Consider the following 22,451-nt stretch of genomic DNA (forward strand, 5'->3'; position numbering starts at 1 on the left):
TAGTCTTAACTTCCTTGCTGGTCAGAAAGGATTGGCTCTGATACAGATTTGCTTTGCTCAGAAAAATGCAGAAAGATAAGAATCCCTGATTTCTGTAAAGGAATACCTGAAATCCATGGATCTGCAGACAAGCTGCACTTACACAAGCTGAGAGAGCATAGGAGTTTGTTGGACAACCTATTGCCTACTGAATGGATCAAAAAACTTCCATTCAGGCTTTTAAGAAGTAGGTGCTGGTGCAGGTTATAAGCTGCCTGAACACTGCCAAAGAACAACTTGTTAACTCTGCTCTTCAGAAAGACAACTTGGGGGAGAAAAAAAATTTAAAAAAAAATAAAATAATCACAATATGGGCTGAAAAATTACTTGTCCCTGCCCCACCATCCTTTCCTGCAATCCCTTTACTTTTGAATTTTGTTGTGTAACCTGAGATCATATAACCATTATTTTACCCAAACCTTAGCAACCTCAACCCTGTTTTACAAGAATGTCTTAGAATAATTAAATCTTATGGCTCCTCTGGAAATATTTTTAAAAGTCACAGTATTTCCTCTCCATGTTTCTCCATGTTTGGTGGCTGACTAAGAAACATCCTTAGTCTCTCCACTTCGTATGCATTTTCCTTGTTGAATAACCTCTGTGAAGAACCAATCTTTGCAAAATTATTGGAAAAGACTTTAAAAGAAACCTAAATCACTCACCTGGATACATGCCAAAGGCTCATTTGTCCAAATCGAATAGCCGCCAACTAAATATATTCTACCATTGTGGACGGCAACTCCAGACTCATTTTGACCTACAGCAAAAATGGAAATAAAACCCACTTTCAGTGTTTAATTAACCCTTTTAACACTGAATGTTGGAGTTCTGTAAAATGAGGGAAAAGCACTCGGCAGCAACTTCAGCATTCACAATGGGCAACAGTGAAGGTGAAGTGTGAGGGGCATTCTATGCTCTCCCCAGGAGCCCCATACAGGGGCTACCCAGATTAGCAATAAACTGAGGCAGTGCAGGGAGCCATCTGCTATCTGCTCAATGCCATGGGGTTTTGTACGTGTGTATTTCATAGGTGATAGGCAGGATCCCTGCCTGCCACTCTGCTATCACAAAGCCACATCCTGATACACAAATCAGGCTGAGAGAGCTGAACATCCCTCACCTTCTGCCCACACTTGTCCCCCCAAACTTTTCCTCCAGGTACAAGGTTGGTGAAAATTGCAGAAGCTGCTGTGCAAGCTCATTCCCATAGCAACAGTGTCCTGAACAAATTTGGACGTTTTAAAGGATAAATACAGACTTAAAATAAAAAAAATATGCAAAACACAGTGCAAAAGGCACATTTTCCACCAGCTATAGAGAAGCAAAGAAAGGCTTGGATGGCTTCCACAAAGTGCAGGTTGTGGAAACAGTGCTCCAGGTAGTATCTGAGGACAGGCTATGACCTCACAGCATTTAGTGGTATGGAGGCAGATCCAGACTGGGGGTGTCTGTAGTGCCAGTGCATCTGCAGTTGCAAATCAGATGGTGTCCCTCTCGAAAGCTGTTAATTCCTCCAGATAGTAAAATAACTAAATGGAGAGCAAAAAGGATACAAAAAACTAGTTCCATTTGACAATGTGCAACTCCTCCTTTTTAATCCGTGCCTCTCTTACCAACATCCATGAAGTACTTTGACAACCTGAGCAACTTTCTCCAGATCTCAGTGACTGATAAACCAAATACAGTATCTTAAAGAACAAAGTTGCCACCATAGCCGCTTTTAAACTTACCAGGAGGGAAAAAGACAAAGTGACTGTCTTGTTAGTTAGATGTTCATTTCTCTGGTGTTTCTAGGTATCCTGAGCTTCCAGTTAAGCTCCTACATCTTTTGTATCCTTTCAGTGGTAGATCTCGGAAACGAATGAAATGCCAAATGGAAGAGGATGAAAAGTGAGGGAGGCTCAGTTCTAGAAGTCCTTTAGCAGTCTGTGCTGAAACTTTGGCAGCCAGTACTGTTACCAGTTGAGCTCCAAGTCTGCTGCCCTGGAAATGCAAAGCTCCTGGTGGTGGTTCTCTGGGAATGCATTACGTGCCTGTGTCTCCCAAGTATTTGAGGAAGTAGCACATCTGGGAATCATATTAGGTGGCTGTGAAAATTGGTGGACCAAGTGGCAGGGACAGTGAGTTGCAGTGCTTTGCAAATTGCTGCTGTAGTAGATCCTCCCGCTGGCAGCCAAGAGAGACCAAAGCTGAGATACTTAAGTCACCCCAACTTGACTGAATTCCAACAAAGTCAACCTCCTTTCAGGTAATTTATTAAGGAGATGTTGCTTAGAAATAAGTGATGGTTAATGGAGTTCAATGCTCTATAATGCCAGCAGGAAGTGCTACAAAATGCTATCATTGCAGAGGTGCATCTGCCTGCTGAGCACTCGAACAGGGAGCTAAATGTATCAATGCAGGCAATCTTTTGGAGAATTAAAAAAAAAAAAAAAGGACAGGTAATACTATGGCAAAGAAATTCTAATTGCTTAACTAAATTATATTTATGTGCATCTTTATCCTACAATGTCCCAAGACAAATGTAGAACATTGAATGACAGAAGAGTAATCAAAAGTTTCCTGTTTGCCAAAAATGGTACATACATTGGAAGCAGTTGAGGTGAAGTAACGGAGTTCCACATATTAAAGATATATGAAGGGAAAAGAATTTAATTTTTTTTGGTTTATAATACTCACCTGTCAACATGTTGAAGCTGCAACGTGTCCACTGGTCAGCATCTATGCTGTAAGAGTCTATGTGCCGAACGAGGATCCGATCATTGTTGTAGTCCAGATCATTCCCACCTAACACGTAAAGTTTCCTTTGGACAGCAGCCATGGAGTGATACACTCTCCTCTGCAGCATCGGGCTGCGGCTTAACCACTTATTCTGGAAAGGAAAATAAAACTCCCTTCAGCACGGCTCAAAGACGTACCTACATTAGGTCTGCAATAACAGTAGCATGTTAGAGGTGGTGTCCTTATCTTAGTAATAAATCACCACTGCTTAGTAATAAATCACCACCATATACTTGGGTTGTCCATATGTTAAACATGCATGTTGGTTTTAAACATTGACTAAACATACTGGACTTTCAACATGTGGTTTACAGTTCTCATATTAGAATTCATTAATTCAATAGTGTTTCTTGCTTCGTATTTTTTTGTTTAGCTCATCAAGTTTCAAAGCTGTTTTCTTCTTTAGAGTTCAGGAGCAAATCCTCTTTAAGCAAGACTATCAGATGTCTCCTTTGTATACAGCACTAAAATTATCTGTACCAACTAGCTTTCTTATGAGAGGAAAGAGATTCTTCTACCTTCTGTCATTCAGAGCTTATTTGATCTTATCCTTGGGAGATGGAGCAGCAGGGAAATAATAATTTCCTAAAGAATCTTCTCAAATTATTCCTGTATTTTTTTTAACGCTAACCCCTTGTTAGTGGGCACTTAGAAAGTAATGTCCTTTTCTGTATTTTTCTTGCTGGTTAACAATGTTCAGTAATTCTGCCTTTTGACGAGAAGGGGGGAAAGGACATGGAAGAAGAGGGATTAAAGCACAGTGTTGTAAACCTGAGAAAACGATTGCTCCTGCTATTCTTATCAAATCAAACAACCTGACAATGGACGAGATTAATTTATTTAAGAGGAGGAAGTAAAAATCTATGAGTTAATTCTTTGCACTACCTCTTGCTGTAACTCAAGAGCCTCTAACACTACTGCCTTTTAACCTCCACAGTCTATAGCTATACATTTCAATGTGTAATAGTTGAATATTAGGCAATTATGTTTGCATTAGTAGTCCAGTCTCTTAACACCAGACTATAGACACCATCTGCTTTGCAAAGCCTGCCTGCATCCCCTGATTATATCTTTAGCTTCCTCCACTGCAGTGCCTGCCAGGTGAGCCGCAAAGAACGGCAAAGGCAAAGAAACAGAGGGGCCTGGTGGGGTCATTTCTAATAAGCCGGCGTGTGAATACTAATCAGTGGTGGGGAAGCAGAGGTCACCCCAGCAGGCTTGTTGGCAGGTAGCTGTGTGCTCTGTGGCAGATGGCAGGCATTATCGACTCGCCACAAAGGCCTTGCGCAGAAGCGAGCACTGGTGCTGAATGATAGAGTTATTGAGATTCTGTGCGAGATGCAAGCAGATGTGATGGTTTCCAGTACCCACCGTAAACAATATGCCAGCAGAATTTTTAAAAAGAGCTTGTGTGTACAAACACGAAGTAGACCTCATTTCAAGAATGCGAGCGCACACTCCCTCTGTAACTCCTCACTCGCCGGGCCAGGTTTCTCGCCGTCCGCATGGCACGCCTCAGGTAGCCCTGCCACTGGCATTTTGGGGTGCAACTTTCACGCTACTAAGCCAAGAATCAGCTTGAAAGATCCACAGTAGAGACACAGTATCTAAACGTGAGCGTCCCCCTCATAAGCAAAATAAGGTTGCTACCTGTATTTAGTACTTGGATTGAGGACAAAATTGGCCTTCTCACAATTGAATAAAACTGGGCCTCAGAACTGCACCTCCTGCTTTCTGCTTCAGGACCCACATGAGCTATGCTTTAAAAAGTCAGTGGGAACCACATGGAAGGATCTCCTGGTACACTTTGGTTCCAAATACAGGGATCAAAGCCCCTGTCCTACAATCAGAAAAGTCAATACTCTTCCATGTGAGTGTAAATCAGGGTATGCAATTCTGATTGCAAGCTTAGGACTTTTAATTCCTAATACAAACAAGGGGGCACAACCATGCCCTAACCCTCTGAAATGGTTACTGAGCCATTCTAACCTAATCAAAGCACATACATAATGTATGAAATAATCCCTAAAAGATATTTTAGGTGCTTGGGTAATGAAATGATAGGCACCCTTGCAGTCAGCAAAATAAGTCACAGCCAGGTAGTATAGTTCTGAAAGTCTGCAGAAAACAAAAAACCTGTATATGCAATTCAAAGCAGAAATGCCAATGACAAGAAGCAGTTTTGTGGCACTGACTTGGAGTATATATTGCCCTGGGCTGCTGGATTACAAAAAAATGAACAAACAAAACAAATACTGATGAATATAGGGGATTTAAAACACATTTCTGTATTTAATCTTGACATTTCTAACACCTATAGGCTTAAGAAAAAAATGTAATAAAAATTCAAGGTCTCCATTACTCTGTTAAACTCGCACATCAGAACAAAGTGAATTTGAAACACCACTAACTCAAGTGGTCAGCATTTTTAGCCTTACAAAAACTATTGTATCTATCTTCTAACAGACCTGTTTAAAGCAAAACATGAGAAAACCACATCCAACATAGATACCCACCTGCTTAGGATCATAAACCATGAGTCTGTTTTGATACTGTGCAGTATTTGTTACTCCTCCTATGAAAGAGGTGATACAGGTTACATTTTTTCATATAAGCAAAATCAAGACCAAGATCAGATATAACAAAATAACCAATCCTAGGATTCATTAGCTGACATAATTACATTACATATCACCATTTATGCTTACATTCCTCTGCACATTCCACTTTTTAATCTGGTTATGGGGTAATAAGTAGTGCATTTTTCAAACACCTGGAAACAAAATAACCTTCCTCCCCACACACACTTCTTTTGTAAAGCTAATTCTATTATGCAAAAACGACATAAAAATAATCTGTTTATAAGTGGCTATGCCATTATATCAAGACATGAAGATAAAACCTGTCTCTGTTCCAAGAAGATGCTTAAAGGAAGAGGAGATGGACTTGCATCAGAACAAAGAGAGAGAAGAGGAAGTCTACCCAACCAAGAGTGTGACATGGGGCACCACTGCCAACTGGAATGCATAGCACAATCCTGTGTTCTCACCTGTGCATTGGAAGGAAATTCTGTATTCAGTCTGTATTACATGGAGATAGTACAGGCTTAGCTGTATATTTATACTGGAAAGTTCCACCATGATGACCAGTAACAACAGTACCATTTATCATGTGTACTTTTCAATAACATTTAGAAAACAATGTATAAAGCACCTCAGAAAAGACCAGAGTACAGTCTGATCCAAGTAGATGCCTCAAACCAACCATTTACCTTAACACAGTACATATTTGATGCCAGATCATCCTGTATTCTCTGAGTTTGAAATAGCAAATCTCATTGAGTAAACTGGTGGAAAAAAACTTCAGTCTAAAGTCTGTGATCTGACGTGTAAACATGTCCTCAAATGTGCTCAGCCCTCCTGAGGACGTGGTATCCCTGCAGCTCTGCCACAGATCCCAGTTTCCCCCCTTTCACTGTGCTGGGATGATGAGAAGCTGGGACTAGAAACAATGCCTGCAAGCTGCACCTCACCTTCCACCCTACCAGAAGGTCTGGGTATAACTAGAGTACACCAGTGGCCACACACCAGTAACACTCATATTGATGGACCAAGTTTTTAAATTACAGTTATAATAGCAAGTACCAGTGATGTACAAAATCCATAGCAGCAAGAGGAAGGAATTTTATCTGTCATTACATTTGTTTATGCTTTGCTTTTCACAAGAATATCCTGTGTTTCAGACAGAGCTGCTCTCATTCCTGCTGGCTGAACTATGGCCCAGTGTTCCTTTGGTTGTTTCTTCTTTCATGCCCAACCAGTCTTAACATAGCTCCAGTACCAGCTGAGTGCTGGGACTACTTAGCCCAGAGGCCCAGAATAAATTTAGTCCATCCCAAAAAGTGAGAATTGTACATGGAGTAGATACACAGAATTGGGTACCAAGGTTTTGTCTGTTAATCTGCTCCTTCTGGGCTGAGTTCCTTGCTAACAGAATCACAAAGTTATCATGGTTGGAAAAGTTTTTTAAAATCACCACATCCAGCCATCAACATCACACCCCCCCCAAAAAAAAAATAAAATTAAAGTATATTAAAATATATTCATCCATGTCTGTATCACCATGCCCACTAGAGCATGTTCTGAAGTGCCTCATATACACAGCTTTAAATACTTTGAGGGATGGTGAGTCCACCACCTCCCTGGGCAGTCTGTTCCAGTGCCTAACTACTCTCTCAGCAAATAAATTCTTCCTCGGTCCTAGTCTAAACCTCCCCTGGTGCAACTTCAGGACATTTCCTCTAGTTCTGTCATTACTTACTTGAGAGAAGAGGCCAGCACCCACCTTCCTACACCCTCCTTTCAGGTAATTGTAGAGAGCTATAAGATCTCCTCTCAGTCTCCTCCTAATAAAGCATTCCCAATTCCCTCAGCCTCTCCTCATAGGACTTCTCCAGACCCTTCACCAGATTGGCTGCCCTTCTCTGAACTTGATTCAGCACCTCAGTGACCATCTTGTAGTGAGGCTCCCAGACCTGAACACAGTACTTGAGATGCAGCCTCACCAGACCTGAGTGCAGGGGCATGATCACTTCCCTTCTGCTGGCCACACTATTTCTGACACAAGCCAGGATGCTCTAGGCCTTCTTGGCCAAATAAAGAGTAAGGCCAAGGACCTGATCAATAGGCAGCAGAAATTACAGACAAATCTAATTCAAGAATCTTGTCTTCATCTGCAGTAGAAGGAAGGATTACCACTGGTTATTTGGGTGCATTTCTGCAAGCACCAGCCTGTAGTGGGACCCCTACACACCTACTGAGAGACACTTACAGGCCTAGAGATAGCCAAGACAAGATGTGTGTTTCCATCGCACTGTGCCATACGCTGCCAATCACAGCACCTGCAAGGTACAACCACAAGGACATGCACTGGAAAGCAACAACTGTTCCCATGTATAATCTCACAATCTGTTATTTGTCTCTATGCTGTTGTGCAGCCTTCACACTGTGGCCACCGGCCACATGCACACACCAATCTTTTCTAGTATCTGTTTTGTAATTTGATTTTCTTTTACAAAGTTATTTTCCTCCTAGCATAATGTTTAAAATTGAGCTGTCAGATTATTATTTTGAAAAATAAAAATCATACTTATTTGGATGATTACTTGCAAAATGTTAAACTGCAGGAGGTGCATGGGAAACACAAGGGTGTTTACATATTCCCATTCAGAAAGGATACTTTAATTTGGGGTGAAAGATATGGAAGAAGAAGAGAAACAAGGAGGTTTCTTCCTTGTAAAATAATGAAATAAGCAAAATTATTTGCCTTTCCTCACAAAAAGCTCCTCATATCAAGAACACAGCTTACATTTTTTCCCCTGCAATATTGCTCATCTGTCGAGTTCTATCATTACATTCCCTTCACATACCGCTCTTCACTTTTAGATTAATCTGCCAAAATGAGATGCTAAGGATTTGCATACAGATTTGACTACACAAAAATAGATCTGGAATTAATAACAGTCTCTATATGTTTTAATTTCTTCTAGACTGGAGTACCCTTGCCTCCAGCAGTATTCTTGGCTTTGAAAGTCATCAAGCTGATTTGTCTGCTCTTAGGTTATGATGCCACATGCTGCTACACTGTCCCCTGCAATCAAAGTGCTCGCAGAGATAGATTCCATGCCTTCCCCTAACAAGTATATTTTATAGATTGGCAGTTTTGATCTCCCCTCCCCAGGGGGATAATCTGCATCTTAACAGGTTTCTATAGATACATCTGTCATTAAATATGCCATCTTATATCTGCATCAATTTTCAAACTCAAGTTCCTCCTAACTTTGAAGTGCTATAGCAAAAGTTTAAAATTTTCTGCCAAAATTCAAATTTAAAAGTCTGCAATGTCCTCTTGAACTGCTTTTTTTTTTTAATACCACAGGCAGCTGGGGAAGGGCAAAAGAAGAGCAATATGTCTAAAAAAATAGGACATGGAAATATAAGTTGAAATCATACTAAAAATAATGCATACTTTCAGAAAAAAAAAAATGGGGTAATTTCTTAAACTTCTTTGCAGTGCTTTCTATGAGGAAAGAAAGGGTAAGGCTTGGTAATAATACTTGGAAAGAACTACTTAAAAATACAAACCATGCTATTCAATTTGATGTAAAACAATAGCAGCTAATGCAGAAATGACCAGTTCAGGAAAGAGGAACAAAAAAGTCTGGCTGGGTAAATGACAGAAAATTTACAGCACTTGCTGGGTTTTATAAACCAGGAGCAATGATTGCAATTCTTTGAGTAGGTTGCTTTTGACTACAGTTTCTGAGAGGGAAGAAGCATGCTCAGGACAAGTGGCTTTCTTGCTCTTACAAGTGTGAGAACACACTCATGGGAAGCCCAGCATCCAATCCATGGGCTTACAATATATTTACAATGCCACAGCCACTGTTGCTCATTCCCTTGCAGTCCATAAATTCCACTTTTTAAGTCCTCTGAGACCTGTAAGTTTCCAACTCGTGACAGTGCCCCTCTGCATGGAGAAGTTTTGGGAAGAATCAGAGATCTGATTTGTCCAGCCCTTCCCCACACACAGGAAAGACTTTGGGTTGTTATAGCCCTGCAAACAGTCCACAAGCTGCACTGAAAAGCACATTCAATAACATCTTTCCAAAAAGAAAAGGGTGACAGGCCATAGATTCAAGACCCTTTTCCCCATCGACATTTTATAATCCATATTCACAACGTGTATTAGTAAGACCCCCATATGACTTGGAAACTCTACTCTCATCCAAATCCCTCAGAAAATCTCACCGCTCTGTCTGACGTCCCCAAGTGCAAGGCTGCACACACAAATGTGAGTTTGCTGGGAGACATGTAAAACTACATATTGGCAAAGAGCTCCCACGTGTATTCCTTCCAGCAAATCCCAGGAATATATAGAAACTCAAGACTTGCGCCCCAAGGTGCTCTGTTATTTTAAAATATAAATCTCTTCTCTCTTAAGTGTCTGTGTTTTAAACACAAGATAATATTCCCTCAATATGCAAGAACACTGCCTTCTACTTCATCCAGCTCAGGTGCAGTGAGGACAGATGAGCTGGAATATATTCTTCTGCCCTTATGAGTGCTCTGGAAGCTGCCATCAGGAGTTCTGATTAAAACTGCCCCAACCCTGAATGCAATCCAGCTTGCAAGCAAAAGGGGAACAAGCCCAAATTTGTTTGTGGTTGGTTGATTTTAGTTTTTTAAATCATTAAGACCTGATGCTTACATTCAGTCTGAGAAGAACCAATGCCACCAAATCTTTAATGCCCATACTTGAAGGGTGTGAGATCTATTATCTTTGTTCAAAGATAATGATGATGATAATGATAATAATAGAAACACTATTCCATATGTAGACTAAGACTGAATCACTGAGCTAGTGATCATCTTTGCCACTTGTTAAGCTCCAACTCATGGAAATTTTTTTTGCCAACCTCACAGCAAAACTTGATTTGGTTAGATACCATAGATTCCTATTCATTCCAGATCTGTTTTTCATGAAACCATTTTATAGGCATCTACAGAGAAAAAAAATTTCTTCTCCTCACAGCTAAGAACATACTGACAGTACAGTAATGCTTTCTCCCCAAAAAAAGACTCGCAAATTCAGAATAATTATCCAAGATATATGATTTCAGTGATTTCTTTGGTCAAAATCTTCACCATTAGGGAAAAAGTCATAACAAAAAAGAATCTTTAGTTTTTGAAGAAAAAGCTGTTAAATACAAAGCAACTACATGGGCTTGGCCTGTTTACCATCCCCCTTCCCCTCTGCTGAGTTTCTATGTGCATGTCAAGAAGTGATTTTAGCTGACACACGTAGGTCAGGCAACTCAGGCCGCTGTGAAACAACAGCATAATATTTTGCTTCAGAGAAGACTTTTCATGTGCTAATATCTTGTGCACTTGAGGAGGAGGAGAAGCCTTCTTATCCTCAGCTGCAGGGGGAGGAATGGCCCAGCGCTGAACTGCCTGGCAGAAGCTCCCTTCCGCTCTCTGTCTCACAGGTGCTACACCAATCCTGGAGGAGGGAGGTCAACATGTGTAGAAAAGTAAGACTCCACATTTGCATGTGCATACCACAGAGGATGCAGGGAAATGGACATAGTTCAAGTTCTCACTCTTACAGAAAATAATTCTCTGCTTTTGTAGGGAGCGATTGTTGCTAATGTTGAACTCCAGAGGGTTTGGTGCATTTCGTTTCTCTTTCACTCAAATACTTCACTTTTCAAGCATGTGGCATGCGATTTGTTTGTGAAATGGGTCACAGTGTCAGATGTTAGCTGGGGCCTGTAAGATTCATTTTGCTATAAAATTTCCAAACCATCTGCCTGATGCTGAACTCTCGATACATAAAACTTATTTTAATGAATTCTCATCCATTTCTCAAAATAAGAAAATAAAACAAGGGCTGTGAACAAAAAATGAGAAAAATTATATACATAAATATAAAAAATATGTTCCACAATATAAGGAGCTCAGAAGATCATTGTGTCCAACTAGCTCCAGAGTCCAGAAGGTTTCCTCTGAGCCTTCTGGCATCTTAGAAACCCCTCTGTCACCCATCTCCTACAGCCAGCATTCCTTACCCTCGTATAGTGTTTTGTTTAGCAGACTTCACTTCCCTGCTGCCTTAGCCATGACTTTGTGCTCTACAGTTTTGATTCCTTCTCTTATTTGTCCCAAAGGAACAGCAAAGTAAAGCCAATAATGAATCCCAGTAACAAGGATGATCAGAGGGCTGGAACACCTCTCCTATGAAGACAGACTGAGAGAGCTGGGGTTATTCAGTCTGGAGAGGAGAAGGCTCCAAGGAGACCTTACTGTAGCCTTCCAGTATCTGAAGGGTCCTACAAGAAAGCTGGTGAAGGACTTTTTAGGATGTCAGGTAGTGATAGGACATGGGCGAATGGATTCAAACTAGAGGAGGGGAGATTTAGATTGGATATTAGGAAGGAGTTCTTCACCATGAGGGTGGTGAGACACTGGAACAAGTTGCACAAAGAGGTGGTGGAAGCCTCATCACTGGAAGTTTTTTAAGACCAGTCTGGGCAGGGCTCTGAGCAAGCTGATCCTAGTGGAAGGTATTCCTGGCCATGGCAGTGGAGTTGGAACTAGATGATCTTAAAGGTCCCTTCCAACCCTGAAAATTCTATGTTTCTATGATTCTATAATAACAACAACAAAAATAATATAATAATAGTCATCTTTTGAATAGCAAAGCCTTTAGAAAAGAGAAAGGACTTGTAGCAGAGGCCCTGATGCTTTAGCTATTGCATAAGTAATCAGTCTGTGTGGAGGTCATATTTTGGTGACTCTGTCCACAAGTAAAATGACTAGAAACTTACATTATCAGTATTTGATGTGTGTTCACTTACTAAAAAACTGGGCACATTTTCATGATCGCCTTGCCAACCTGGTAGTAGCAGACTGACTTTGAGAGCTCATGCTGATGACCTGTATTTCCCAGAAAAAGCAGCAGGGATACAGCTCAGAAACATCCCTAACTCAGTCTAATTTTTTAATTACTTAATTTTAGACCACATACTTCAAAATTAGGTTCCTTCCTGCATCACTGATTACTCTTATGCTAACACCTTGTGTTTGACAATGAAGAGTGAATTATTTTCAGCAGCGACTACTGATATTTTTTGAACAATAAAACATCTCTCTGTACAATTCCCCTGCCTTTAAATATATCCATATAGCACATTACATTCTGGCCATAAGCAATTAATTAATGATAGAGAGCTAGCCACATTTATTGCATGACCATCTACCATTATTGATAAAACAACTCTCTTCAATATACAGAACCCTGTTTCCAGTTTGTGAGTAAATAATTCAGATCAATACCCCACTTAAGAATTGCATTGTATGCTCTTGAAATTCAGAATAACCTGTCAGAATCTAGCAACAAAAATCTGCTAAGCATTTTCTCAAAAACTACACAAAATACAACTGAAAAGTCCTGTCTGTCTTATTCCACTACCAAAACATTGCTCCTACTGACTTGAGAGCAGAAGCTGTGTTGGTAACATTTTCTGATCTAAATAGAATAATACTGATAAAATGTTTTCTGTTGCTTTGGCCAATTTTAAACAGTTCATGTAACAGGCTTATACTTACCTCTTCCCTTAATGCTATAGCTGTATTAGAGGCATATGCTGAACAGAATATCACATTGCTTCATTAAATGTAGATAATATTTAAATGCACAAGTAGGCATACATTTCACTTACCTAACTAAACACATTAATTTCTTTCCTTTCCTAGCATATCTGGAAAGATTAAGAGTAATGTTCAGCCACTTCCACACTTGACTTAAATTCTGTATCAAATATTTCCTTGTGTTTGTTTCTTTTTTTGGGGGGAGGGGAGGGGGTTTGTTTTGGTTTTTTTTTAACATATATAGAAAAACAAAGGAATTAAGAAAGTTATTACTTTTTTCACACACTGGAGCATAAACCACAGTGATGGATGTTTCTAGACTTCATTCAATGATTCTATATAAATATGTTTAACACAATTTCCTCAATTCCCTTTTTTCTAAAATAGAGACTGACAAATGTAAACAAGAGGAGAGGAAAATTAGAAAAAAATTAAAAAAAAAAAAATCAGGACATAGCAGTAATAGTATCCATGCATTTGAATTGCCCATCACAGGCACGTATCTCTCTCCACTGATAAAAATAGGAAAGGTATTTGAGAGGTATTTGAGACCTGGGTGCCCACCATGTGCACACTTCAGGATTAAAACAAAGCACAAACTTTACAAGACTCCTTCAATGCCAGTTGTTGAAGAAAGCAATCCAATGCACCTGCCCGAGATCTTGGTGATTATCTGTGTTCTGTCATGCTTTTAATTTCAAAGGCATTATTCATTATTTAAGCATAAGTGTATATAAAAAAGATACCTGCTATCTTTTCCACCAGTGCTTGGGAAGCCATTCTCATAAGGAACTTAATCCACTTGGGCAGAAAGACACATCTGCAAGGAGCTCCACTAACCTAAATGATATACTGGCACAACAAAGGCCTAAGTAGCTAACTTAATCTTTCATTCATATATTATCATTTCACCAGAGGGATCTTAGACCCGATTAAAATCCCCAGAGGGTGCCTACAGTGAAGCCAGCAACCACTGAACGTTTTCCTCAGGGGCTGGCCCCATTTACTCATTAACTTCCTTGATAAATATTGTCTTTCTAATTTTCTGTGATGCACTTCTTACTGAGAGGTGGATATTTTTCTGTCAGATCTTCTGTAGGCAGCATCAACCTTATTCCAAACTAAGTAATAGCAGAAAAGCCACTACAAAATGTGATGATGCAATTTTCTCAACTCCCATCCACGTGCACTTGTGAAATAAAAGTTATATCAATCTGAGCTGCAAGTGATACATTAGTTTATGACTACAAGGTCTACACTTTCCTCTATCTGGGCCAGAAAGTTATGATTTAATCTAGGCAGCCCTGTGCACTTGTTATGGACAATCAGAGCCACGCATGATTTCTAAAGAAGGTAATCTTGGCCTTCCCAAATATAAAATATGGTATTGCTACAAAACCCTGAAGAGCATGTAGGAGCAGTTGAAGGTACTTGCCTTCAAGCTCTGGTTCTATTTAAGCCAACAAGCACTTAATTGTCCATTTTATTATCAGGAATAAAGGCAGTGGTACCAGATCATACAATGGAAATTAAGTCTTATTTTTGTTTTTGGAAGCACAAAGAATTTGTCATCTGAAATTTGCCCAAGAATGCTTTGTCGTTTCAGTTCACTCCGTTTTATGAATGGTTCCTGGAGATAGCACATATGATGTGTGTGCAGCTTGGAAACACAGAGAAATTTTTAGCAAACAAAAAACAATTTGTATAAGGTATGTTAATGCTCTTATACTTCTTACCAGGCTTGACTGGATGCTTCAAGGCTTAAATTCTTTTGAAATATCCATCATCTAAGACAAAATTTATCCTGATATATAAACCAAAGAGACTTTTTGGTTTAATTCAAGAGACAGTTTTGCTATTTTGTTAGTACCTCAAACTGTGTGAAACGTTTTCTACCTGATATCCACAGAAGACCATCCACCACATATCCCGCATGGCACGAGAGCGATCGATCAAACGACTGTACAAAGGTCCACTTGTTCTTCTTAGGGCAGTAGCGTTCCACCGTCGGTAACACTTGACGCAACTCATTCCTCCCCCCGACCGCGTAGAGGAACTCGTCCACTGCTCCCAGCACAAAGTGCTCCCGGCAGTTCTTCATCGGAGCTATCTCAGCCCAGGAGTTAGTGCGGGGGTCGTACCGGCAGGCGCTTCTCACCGCACAGGTCCTCCCTGTGGAGTGCTCTGCCTCTCCGCCAGCTACGAAAAGAAAGTCTCCCATGACAGCGACACAGTGGTGGCTCCTCCCCACGGGCATAGGCGCCAGCTCGCTCCAGTTTGCCATCCCTGCGATGTGAACGTTCTCTTGATCTACTGGGTTGAAGTATCGCAGTTCCTTCACTTTGCAGATTTCACGTTTTTTCCCACCAATAATGTACAGAGTGTCTGACTGGAAGCGAGGCTTTGTCCTCCTGGTTTGCCAAACTGGCTGTGCGTAGACGCTCTGGTGGTAAGCCAAGGCCTCGTTAATAAGTGCTGTCGCAGTTTCACTTGCTTGGACAAGAGGATGAGAAAGAGCCACGGTATGCAGCGTATCCACATCCATAAGGCCAAAGCGGACGTACTGGAGGAGTTCATCCATGTATTGGTAGCGGCAGTTGTGTTCCAACCACCTCACAGCCAGCTAAAAGGGGGAGGAAGGAAGGGAAAAACAATATACCTATTATTCGTGTACAGTTCTGTCAAAATTTGGTCTTTTGAAAGCTGCCTGCATTCCAAGAGCAGCTATGATAACCTGCCTGAGTAAGTGATGTGAATCAGTACCAAAAGTAGTTATGAATGCATGTGAGACAAGGTAAAAGATACTTACTAAACTTACTAAACTTCCATCTATAATACACATAAAAGCATTCTCCCCAGAGAATTTCCACAGCATGATCAGATTGCAATACTGCTATGCAATATTCTTGCAGTGAAAACCGGTAATGGTGCTGTAGGATATCTAGGTGTCCCAAAATCAAGCTGCTGAAGCAGTACTATAAATGTAGGGCATATGTGATTACAGGAGACCACAGGTGTACTGGAAAGTAGGATTACAATTAGATGAATAGAAAGAAAGCCTTTTTTCCCCTCTCTTTCATTCTACCTATGACAAAAAGCTGAAGGATTTTAACAAAATACATACTGAACCCTTTGATAACATTTTTACTTCTTCATTTCTGTTATTCATAAAGCAAAGTGTTAAGGGACAAGAAATTAAGCCAGGGAAGAGAAAAAAGGCTCTGCTGGTTTGGTACTGACTGACAGAAAGCAGCAAGACAGACTCTAAAACTGTTCAGCAACTGCAGCTGGTATCAACAGCCAAAATTAAATATAGACTTCAAATTACCTAAAGCATATTGAATCCAATTAGGTCTGCAAATATACTAGGAAGAGCCTAAACCATTTCAAGAACTGTTGTATAAATTACTCTTGAAAACCACCAATGATAAAATATCCAAACTTCCTCAGGAAAAGCATTCCCATGCTCAGCTGTCCTTCTAGACATGTTTCCCTTTTACCTATGCAGGAGGTCTAAATCCCCTAACTCATTGCCCCATTTTCTACCTTTGTGTTTATATTCCAGAGCTCAGGAGGTCCCAGACCAACCCTTGAAACTGATCCATCCTTGAAAAGCAGTTTGCTAGTCTCCTTTTCTCCTCCACCTCCAATGCATTTTAATGTGTGTGTTGCAGTTTCCTCTTCTCTGAATGGAAAAGTCTGTTAATTCATCTTGGGTCACATTTTCTAAATCTCTCTTGCTTGGATCACAGTTCTCTGTTATTGACAGGAAATGCCCCTCTTTCTTAATGTTTGCTGGTGAAAAGTTAATATAATCATAAGAGTAAGGCTTAAGGCAGTAGTAGTAGTGAACTGAATGGAAGGAGCTTTTATGGTAACAGTTGATGGTATTGTTTGTACATCACTACATGACACTGTCAATGCATTATGATATTGCTGATTCATTTTTAAGCTTATAGAATCATTAAGGTTGGAAAACTGCTTCAAGATCATCAAGTCCAACCATAATCCAACTACCCCAGCCACTAAACCATACCCTCAAGGGTATCTAAACACTTCTTGAGCACCTCCAGGGACAACTGAGTACTATTGACAACTCTTTTTTTCTTTTTCTTTTTTTTCTTTTTTCCCCTGCAGAACTTCCCCAAGTGTCATGCTTTCTTTGTCAATACTGAACTCTCTCTTCTGGCCACTGCTCCAATCTCTCAAGATCATTCTCAACCCTAGTTATATTTGCAAAAGTTCTTGAAGATTTTTCCATCTGCTAATTGTCCAAAAACATAAACCCCATGTTATTATTTCATCTAAATAATTAACAAAGATGTTGACTAGTTCTGGATGAGGACAACCTCCTTTACATCCTGACAAGGAGCTTGTGGAGCAGGAGTTTCTAGCTAGCCATGTAAAAAAAGCTAAAGCTCACTGCCCTGTACTTCTCATGGAAATGTCACATGAAGAAGCTAAAAAGAAAGGCTTCTGTTACTGGTGGCATGTGAATCATTCCTCAAAGTCTTCAGAGGCCCTTAGCTTGGTTTAGATTGGTTTCTTTTGCTTAGAGTTCATATCTTCACTCACAGCTGAAAGTGTATTCTGGAGAGATCAGCTGTGCTATAATGACAGACTCTTTAAAGATATGCACTATTGTAAACCAGATCTCAGGAACCACAAGGCTTTTAAAAGAAGTTTAACATCAACGACTGGTAATATCATAGAACTTCAACCTTCCTTTTTCTTGTCCTTGCTACCACCCCACAGGAAATACTATATAAATGCACAAACAACACTACATACATTGACACATTTCAAAGACACAGCATTTGCACTAATTTTAGCTTATAAGTGACAGTTTGCAGTAGAAAGGAGGGACATCTCCATTACAACATGTTTCCTCTGGTGCTTGAAGTTTGACATAAGTGACTTGGTTCATATTTAGTTCCACCTGAACATCACCTGTACAGCCCTGGAGTTGTACAAAGGGTTTCACTGAAGCCAAAAATGCTCTGCGTTTCTTTACAATCACAGAACTTCTAAACTACCACAGAGCTTGTACAAAGCAATAAGAAGACTGTGTTTGCACTCATAGATGGATAATCTATTCCCTGTCTTGAACCAAAACTTGATCCACCCTTTCCTACACTGTAGCATCCCCACTCATCGGTCCTGCATCTTTACTTATGAAAACTATTGAATCTTTCAAAATTAAATTTATTGCAACTTCCTTGGGATCCTCTACACACTGCACCTAAATCTGCCTTTGGTCAACACTACTTCCATGCTTTCCTTCTGATGGCAACTGCAAGAGCAATGGGGAGGGTAATGTGAATTCCAGGCTGCCCTCTGTATAGGGTGCTTCTGATTCTTTACCAGACTCCACATCTCAGTTTACAGTGGAGTACTGCATTTCACTATATTAATTTAGAAAGCCAGGTTAGGAATCCTGCACATGGATGATCTGTAGGCATTTGATAATCTGCAGAGAAGCTCAAGAGGGCCTTGAGAGATATCAGAGGTCTGGGAATTACAATGTGTTTTGAAGCTCCTGTCTAAATCAAGTCATACTACTGTTTGAACACAATTTGACTACAGTCCCCTTGTGTGACCCACACCTAACCTGTTGTACTCCAAGGCAGCAAAATCATCGTAAGAGCTAAAAGCTATAAAGCTTTTAGTCTCCTTGTCTTGTTATGGATTACAATGATTGTTACTTCATTTCATTTCATGTCATAGATTCATTTTGGGAAACTCCTCAAAACCAAGTGTTAGTAATTTAAACTATAAATGTAGATATTTATTAGTATGTTCACAGAATACAGGACCACTACCTAAACTGTGACATAAGACTATGGAACAGGTCATGTGGTTTTAGAAATTCTAAAAAACTGAGCCTTAAACTTCTACATCTGTTACACAGCACACCTTGTTACAGCACTCTCTAGCAGAACATTGTGTATCACTATGGAGGCATGGAACATAATAGAGTTATCTCTGTGGGTGTAGAGTCAATATTCCAGTCACTGGATTGTCAGGTGGCTATTGGAAATCTGGAGAAGTTCAAAAGAAAGAAAACTAAGTTCCCTAGCAACTTTGCTTGTAATAGAAACAGTCACTGGTGGGCTGTAATAGAGTTCTAAATTTTCTTTAGTGTAAAAAAGCCAAATAGAACTCTCTTGACCATATGGCAGGAGTGCAAACTTGATGTAGTGTAACAGCAAACATCCAGGCAAGTCCCACCACCTCTACTCAGTTTTTGTTTAATCCAGGTTTGCAAACCTGGTGCCTGCATATTAATTCTAAAATTCACCCTGTCCATATAGTAATTAGAGCACCTTCTTTTTAGCTTCTCTGGCAGTACTGATTAGCAACTATAATCAGTATTGACAAAATAAACTCAAAGCCATTATACACTTCATGACACTGCAAGGAAACACATTTGAACTTCTCTAAGGAGATACCAATGGCATTTGAAATTACAGCTGTGTTTAAAACACAAACAAGAAAGCAAACAAAAACCAAGGAGACCATCAACAATTTTAAGTTTTAAAATATTTGTATAGTTGCTAAATAATTTACAAAAATAAGAAGACTCCTACTCCTAGTGCTGTACAAGTAAATTCTGCTTAAACTGCTAGAAGCTTCTTTTCTATTAATTTTAATGTATGAGTGTGTTAGAAAAGGAAGCTACAGCCTAGTACCTATCTCAACTTTAATAAATAATATATTTTGCCATATTCATCTTCTAAACTAAGTAAATGACAAAAGTAGACCCTCAGAAGGACAGGTTTTCAGGTTTTTCAAACTGGATTCATTCTCTTATTCTAAAGCTTTAACCCAAAGGATTTTTCTTCTCCAACCTTATATTGCTTGATTTAGGAATGGGATGCATTCTCAAAACAACAGAAAACAGGGGAAAAAATATACTGTGCCACAGCTGGAGCATACATCTAAACACACCTGCATGGACTGTAATTTCATTTCCAATGGCACAGAGCGCTGACAGTCCCATTCACACAGTCTCAGAGTGCAGCTGTTCCCTCCCTGTTGCTAATGGTGTATGTACCACATACACACCACTGCCTGAGAGGGCATAGGGGGAATTGGAGGTTAAAACTTAGCTAAGAGTTTCACTTCTGTAGAAGATAACCCTGCTGTAAGAAGTTACCTGGTCTTCTGCCATCCCAGAAAATGTGACAGCCTGGTGTGCCTGTGCCTTGCCCGTTCAGCATCCCTCTGCCACCTTTCTCACACCACTCTACTGGGAAAGGGTCCAGGCCTTCAGCTGACATCCAAGAAAAGCCAAGCTACTTTCTGAGTGCAGAAGTTTGACATACTCATTAGACCCTGGACTCACTTGGAAATTAAGTCACAAAGTCAGTGTCAGGGAAAGCTGTTGTTCACAGCGCTGTGAGACACAACACACTCCTCTAAGCCTGGGCTCTAAGAGGCAAGGGCATTGGGAACTCCATGAAAGTCATCTTGGCCTGATCTTCAGTTGATGTAGTCATGCTGTAGCCACACAGACTGCAAAGGAATTGTGCTAGGTATATCATCTAAGGCCTGTAATAACTGAGATAAAGCCAAAGAGAGACAGTGGTTGAAAAAATGATGCTTTTAGAGGTTTGGAGTTTTTTAGCAACAGTTAACAAAAGGAAATATTAAATCTGATAATGTTTTGAAACAATGAATTCTAGCTGTCTCATTAAGAAAAATGGAAATCTTAAATAAAATAACATAATGAACATTCTTATTGTACTGGAAAGGACACTTTGAAATATGAAAAACTGGAGGGACATATTTTCCTGGACTGATATATCAAAACAAATTATCAGATGTCTGCATGACCATCTAATGATGATATATACCAGGGAAAGAAAAAGAACCATAACACTCTTAACATTAATCTCACCTGAGCAACCTTCTGTTGCTTAACTTAAGCAAAAAATCAAATAAATATTTTTTAATATTAACATATCATACAGTGCTATAGATCTGCTGCTACTAGTTGATAAGCCAAAAAGAATAATGGAAGCAATACAGTTAATATAGCACTCACTTCAATGCATTAAGGAAACATCAAAAAATAAAACTTAGAGGTTGCTAGTTCAGTGTTTGAGAAGTCAAGTAATATATATTTTGGCTATAAATTTGCATGTAATTTGGCCTCTCCTTGAAGTTTACCTAACTCATGAAGCCTCAAGTATTCCAGTCTATAACCTCTTGTCTGAAAATCACCATGTCTCAGTTGGTTATTGTCAGTACCACACTCACTCTTCAAATCTTAAGTCCAGGAGAAAAATTCATGCATAAACTACTACATTTAATAAAGTTCTGAAACAAAGTCCACTGAAGGCTATGGAAGAACTTCCATATTTTTAAAATTAACAAGAATTTCCAAAGGGCCTGAATTTGTACCTCCGAAGTGTCTTAGTCCTCCTCCCTCTCTCCAGAGACAACATAGGAGAAAACCTAGAGGGTTTACAATATTCATTTAAACATTTTGTTAAAATATGATGAACTAAATTGTCCTCAGTTGCACCCATTTAAGAATAAAAACATATGGCTGAAGAATTCTTGCTGGGGAAAAAAAAAACAAACCCAAAACCAACAAAACCAAACAAATTCAAACAAAAAAAACCACCAAAAAAACCCAAACCAGAACACCAAACAACCAAAAAACCCCAAACAAACAAAACCAAACAACCCCCTCCCAGCCACCTGGCAGCATACAATTTTTCAAAGCCATGAGTGACAGGTGAATATTTGTAGAAGTTGGGATGAAATCATGCAGCACAGCCTCCAGACTTGTTTTACAATTGTGTCAATCGTGTATTACCTTCCAGTTGTGGGCAGCAGGGAAAACGAATGGCTCAAGCCAAAATGCCAGAGAGCCTTAAACATTGAAATATTTTTCTTCTTTTTATTTTGAATTAAAAATGTGCATAAAAATAAGACTCTAATGAGCTGCATGTAGAACAATCAAAATTATGAGGTATTTGCATTCCTTTTGCACCTTGAGCCAAACAACTACAAAATTATGCATAGGATTCTCTCAATCTGAACACAGTAAATATTAATAATCTCTGAATCAGCACTGAAATGCCTTTTGCCCCTCAACCCTGAAGAGACTTTCCTACTCAAAATGTTGTAGCACAGTGACTTGGACTATATTTACGAGGCATGAGTTTGAGGTATATGTGTGCAGCCTGTGAAAATAAAGCTCTGCCATCCCCCAGTCCTCTTTACACAGAGACATTTTAAAATTACCTGTTTGTCAGTTTTACAAATGTGTCTCTAGTAGCAGCCCCCTATGTGGCACTGCGTTAGCAAGCAGGCACAGTTTCATTTGCACATTCTGATTTTACAATCAGAATTAAAACATTTGCTCTGTTCAGGGTGAGCTGATAAACAGGGATTTTAAAA

At 39.7% G+C, this 22,451-nt stretch overlaps 1 protein-coding gene across 1 annotated transcript in view; it reads right to left on the reverse strand.

Moving 5' to 3' along the window:
* Window positions 1-22,451, reverse strand: part of KLHL32 (kelch like family member 32) — a 114,971-nt gene that overhangs the window by 1,255 nt on the left and 91,265 nt on the right. Inside the window, exons 7-10 of the mRNA XM_008499699.2 lie at window positions 14,931-15,657; window positions 5,337-5,395; window positions 2,719-2,911; window positions 702-796 (exon numbers count right to left, since the gene is read on the reverse strand). Coding sequence (XP_008497921.1) covers window positions 702-796; window positions 2,719-2,911; window positions 5,337-5,395; window positions 14,931-15,657 — 1,074 coding nt within the window. The remainder of the gene's footprint in view (window positions 1-701; window positions 797-2,718; window positions 2,912-5,336; window positions 5,396-14,930; window positions 15,658-22,451) is intronic.

Source organism: Calypte anna, chromosome 3 (assembly GCF_003957555.1).
Source record: "Calypte anna isolate BGI_N300 chromosome 3, bCalAnn1_v1.p, whole genome shotgun sequence".
Lineage (NCBI taxonomy): Eukaryota > Metazoa > Chordata > Aves > Apodiformes > Trochilidae > Calypte > Calypte anna.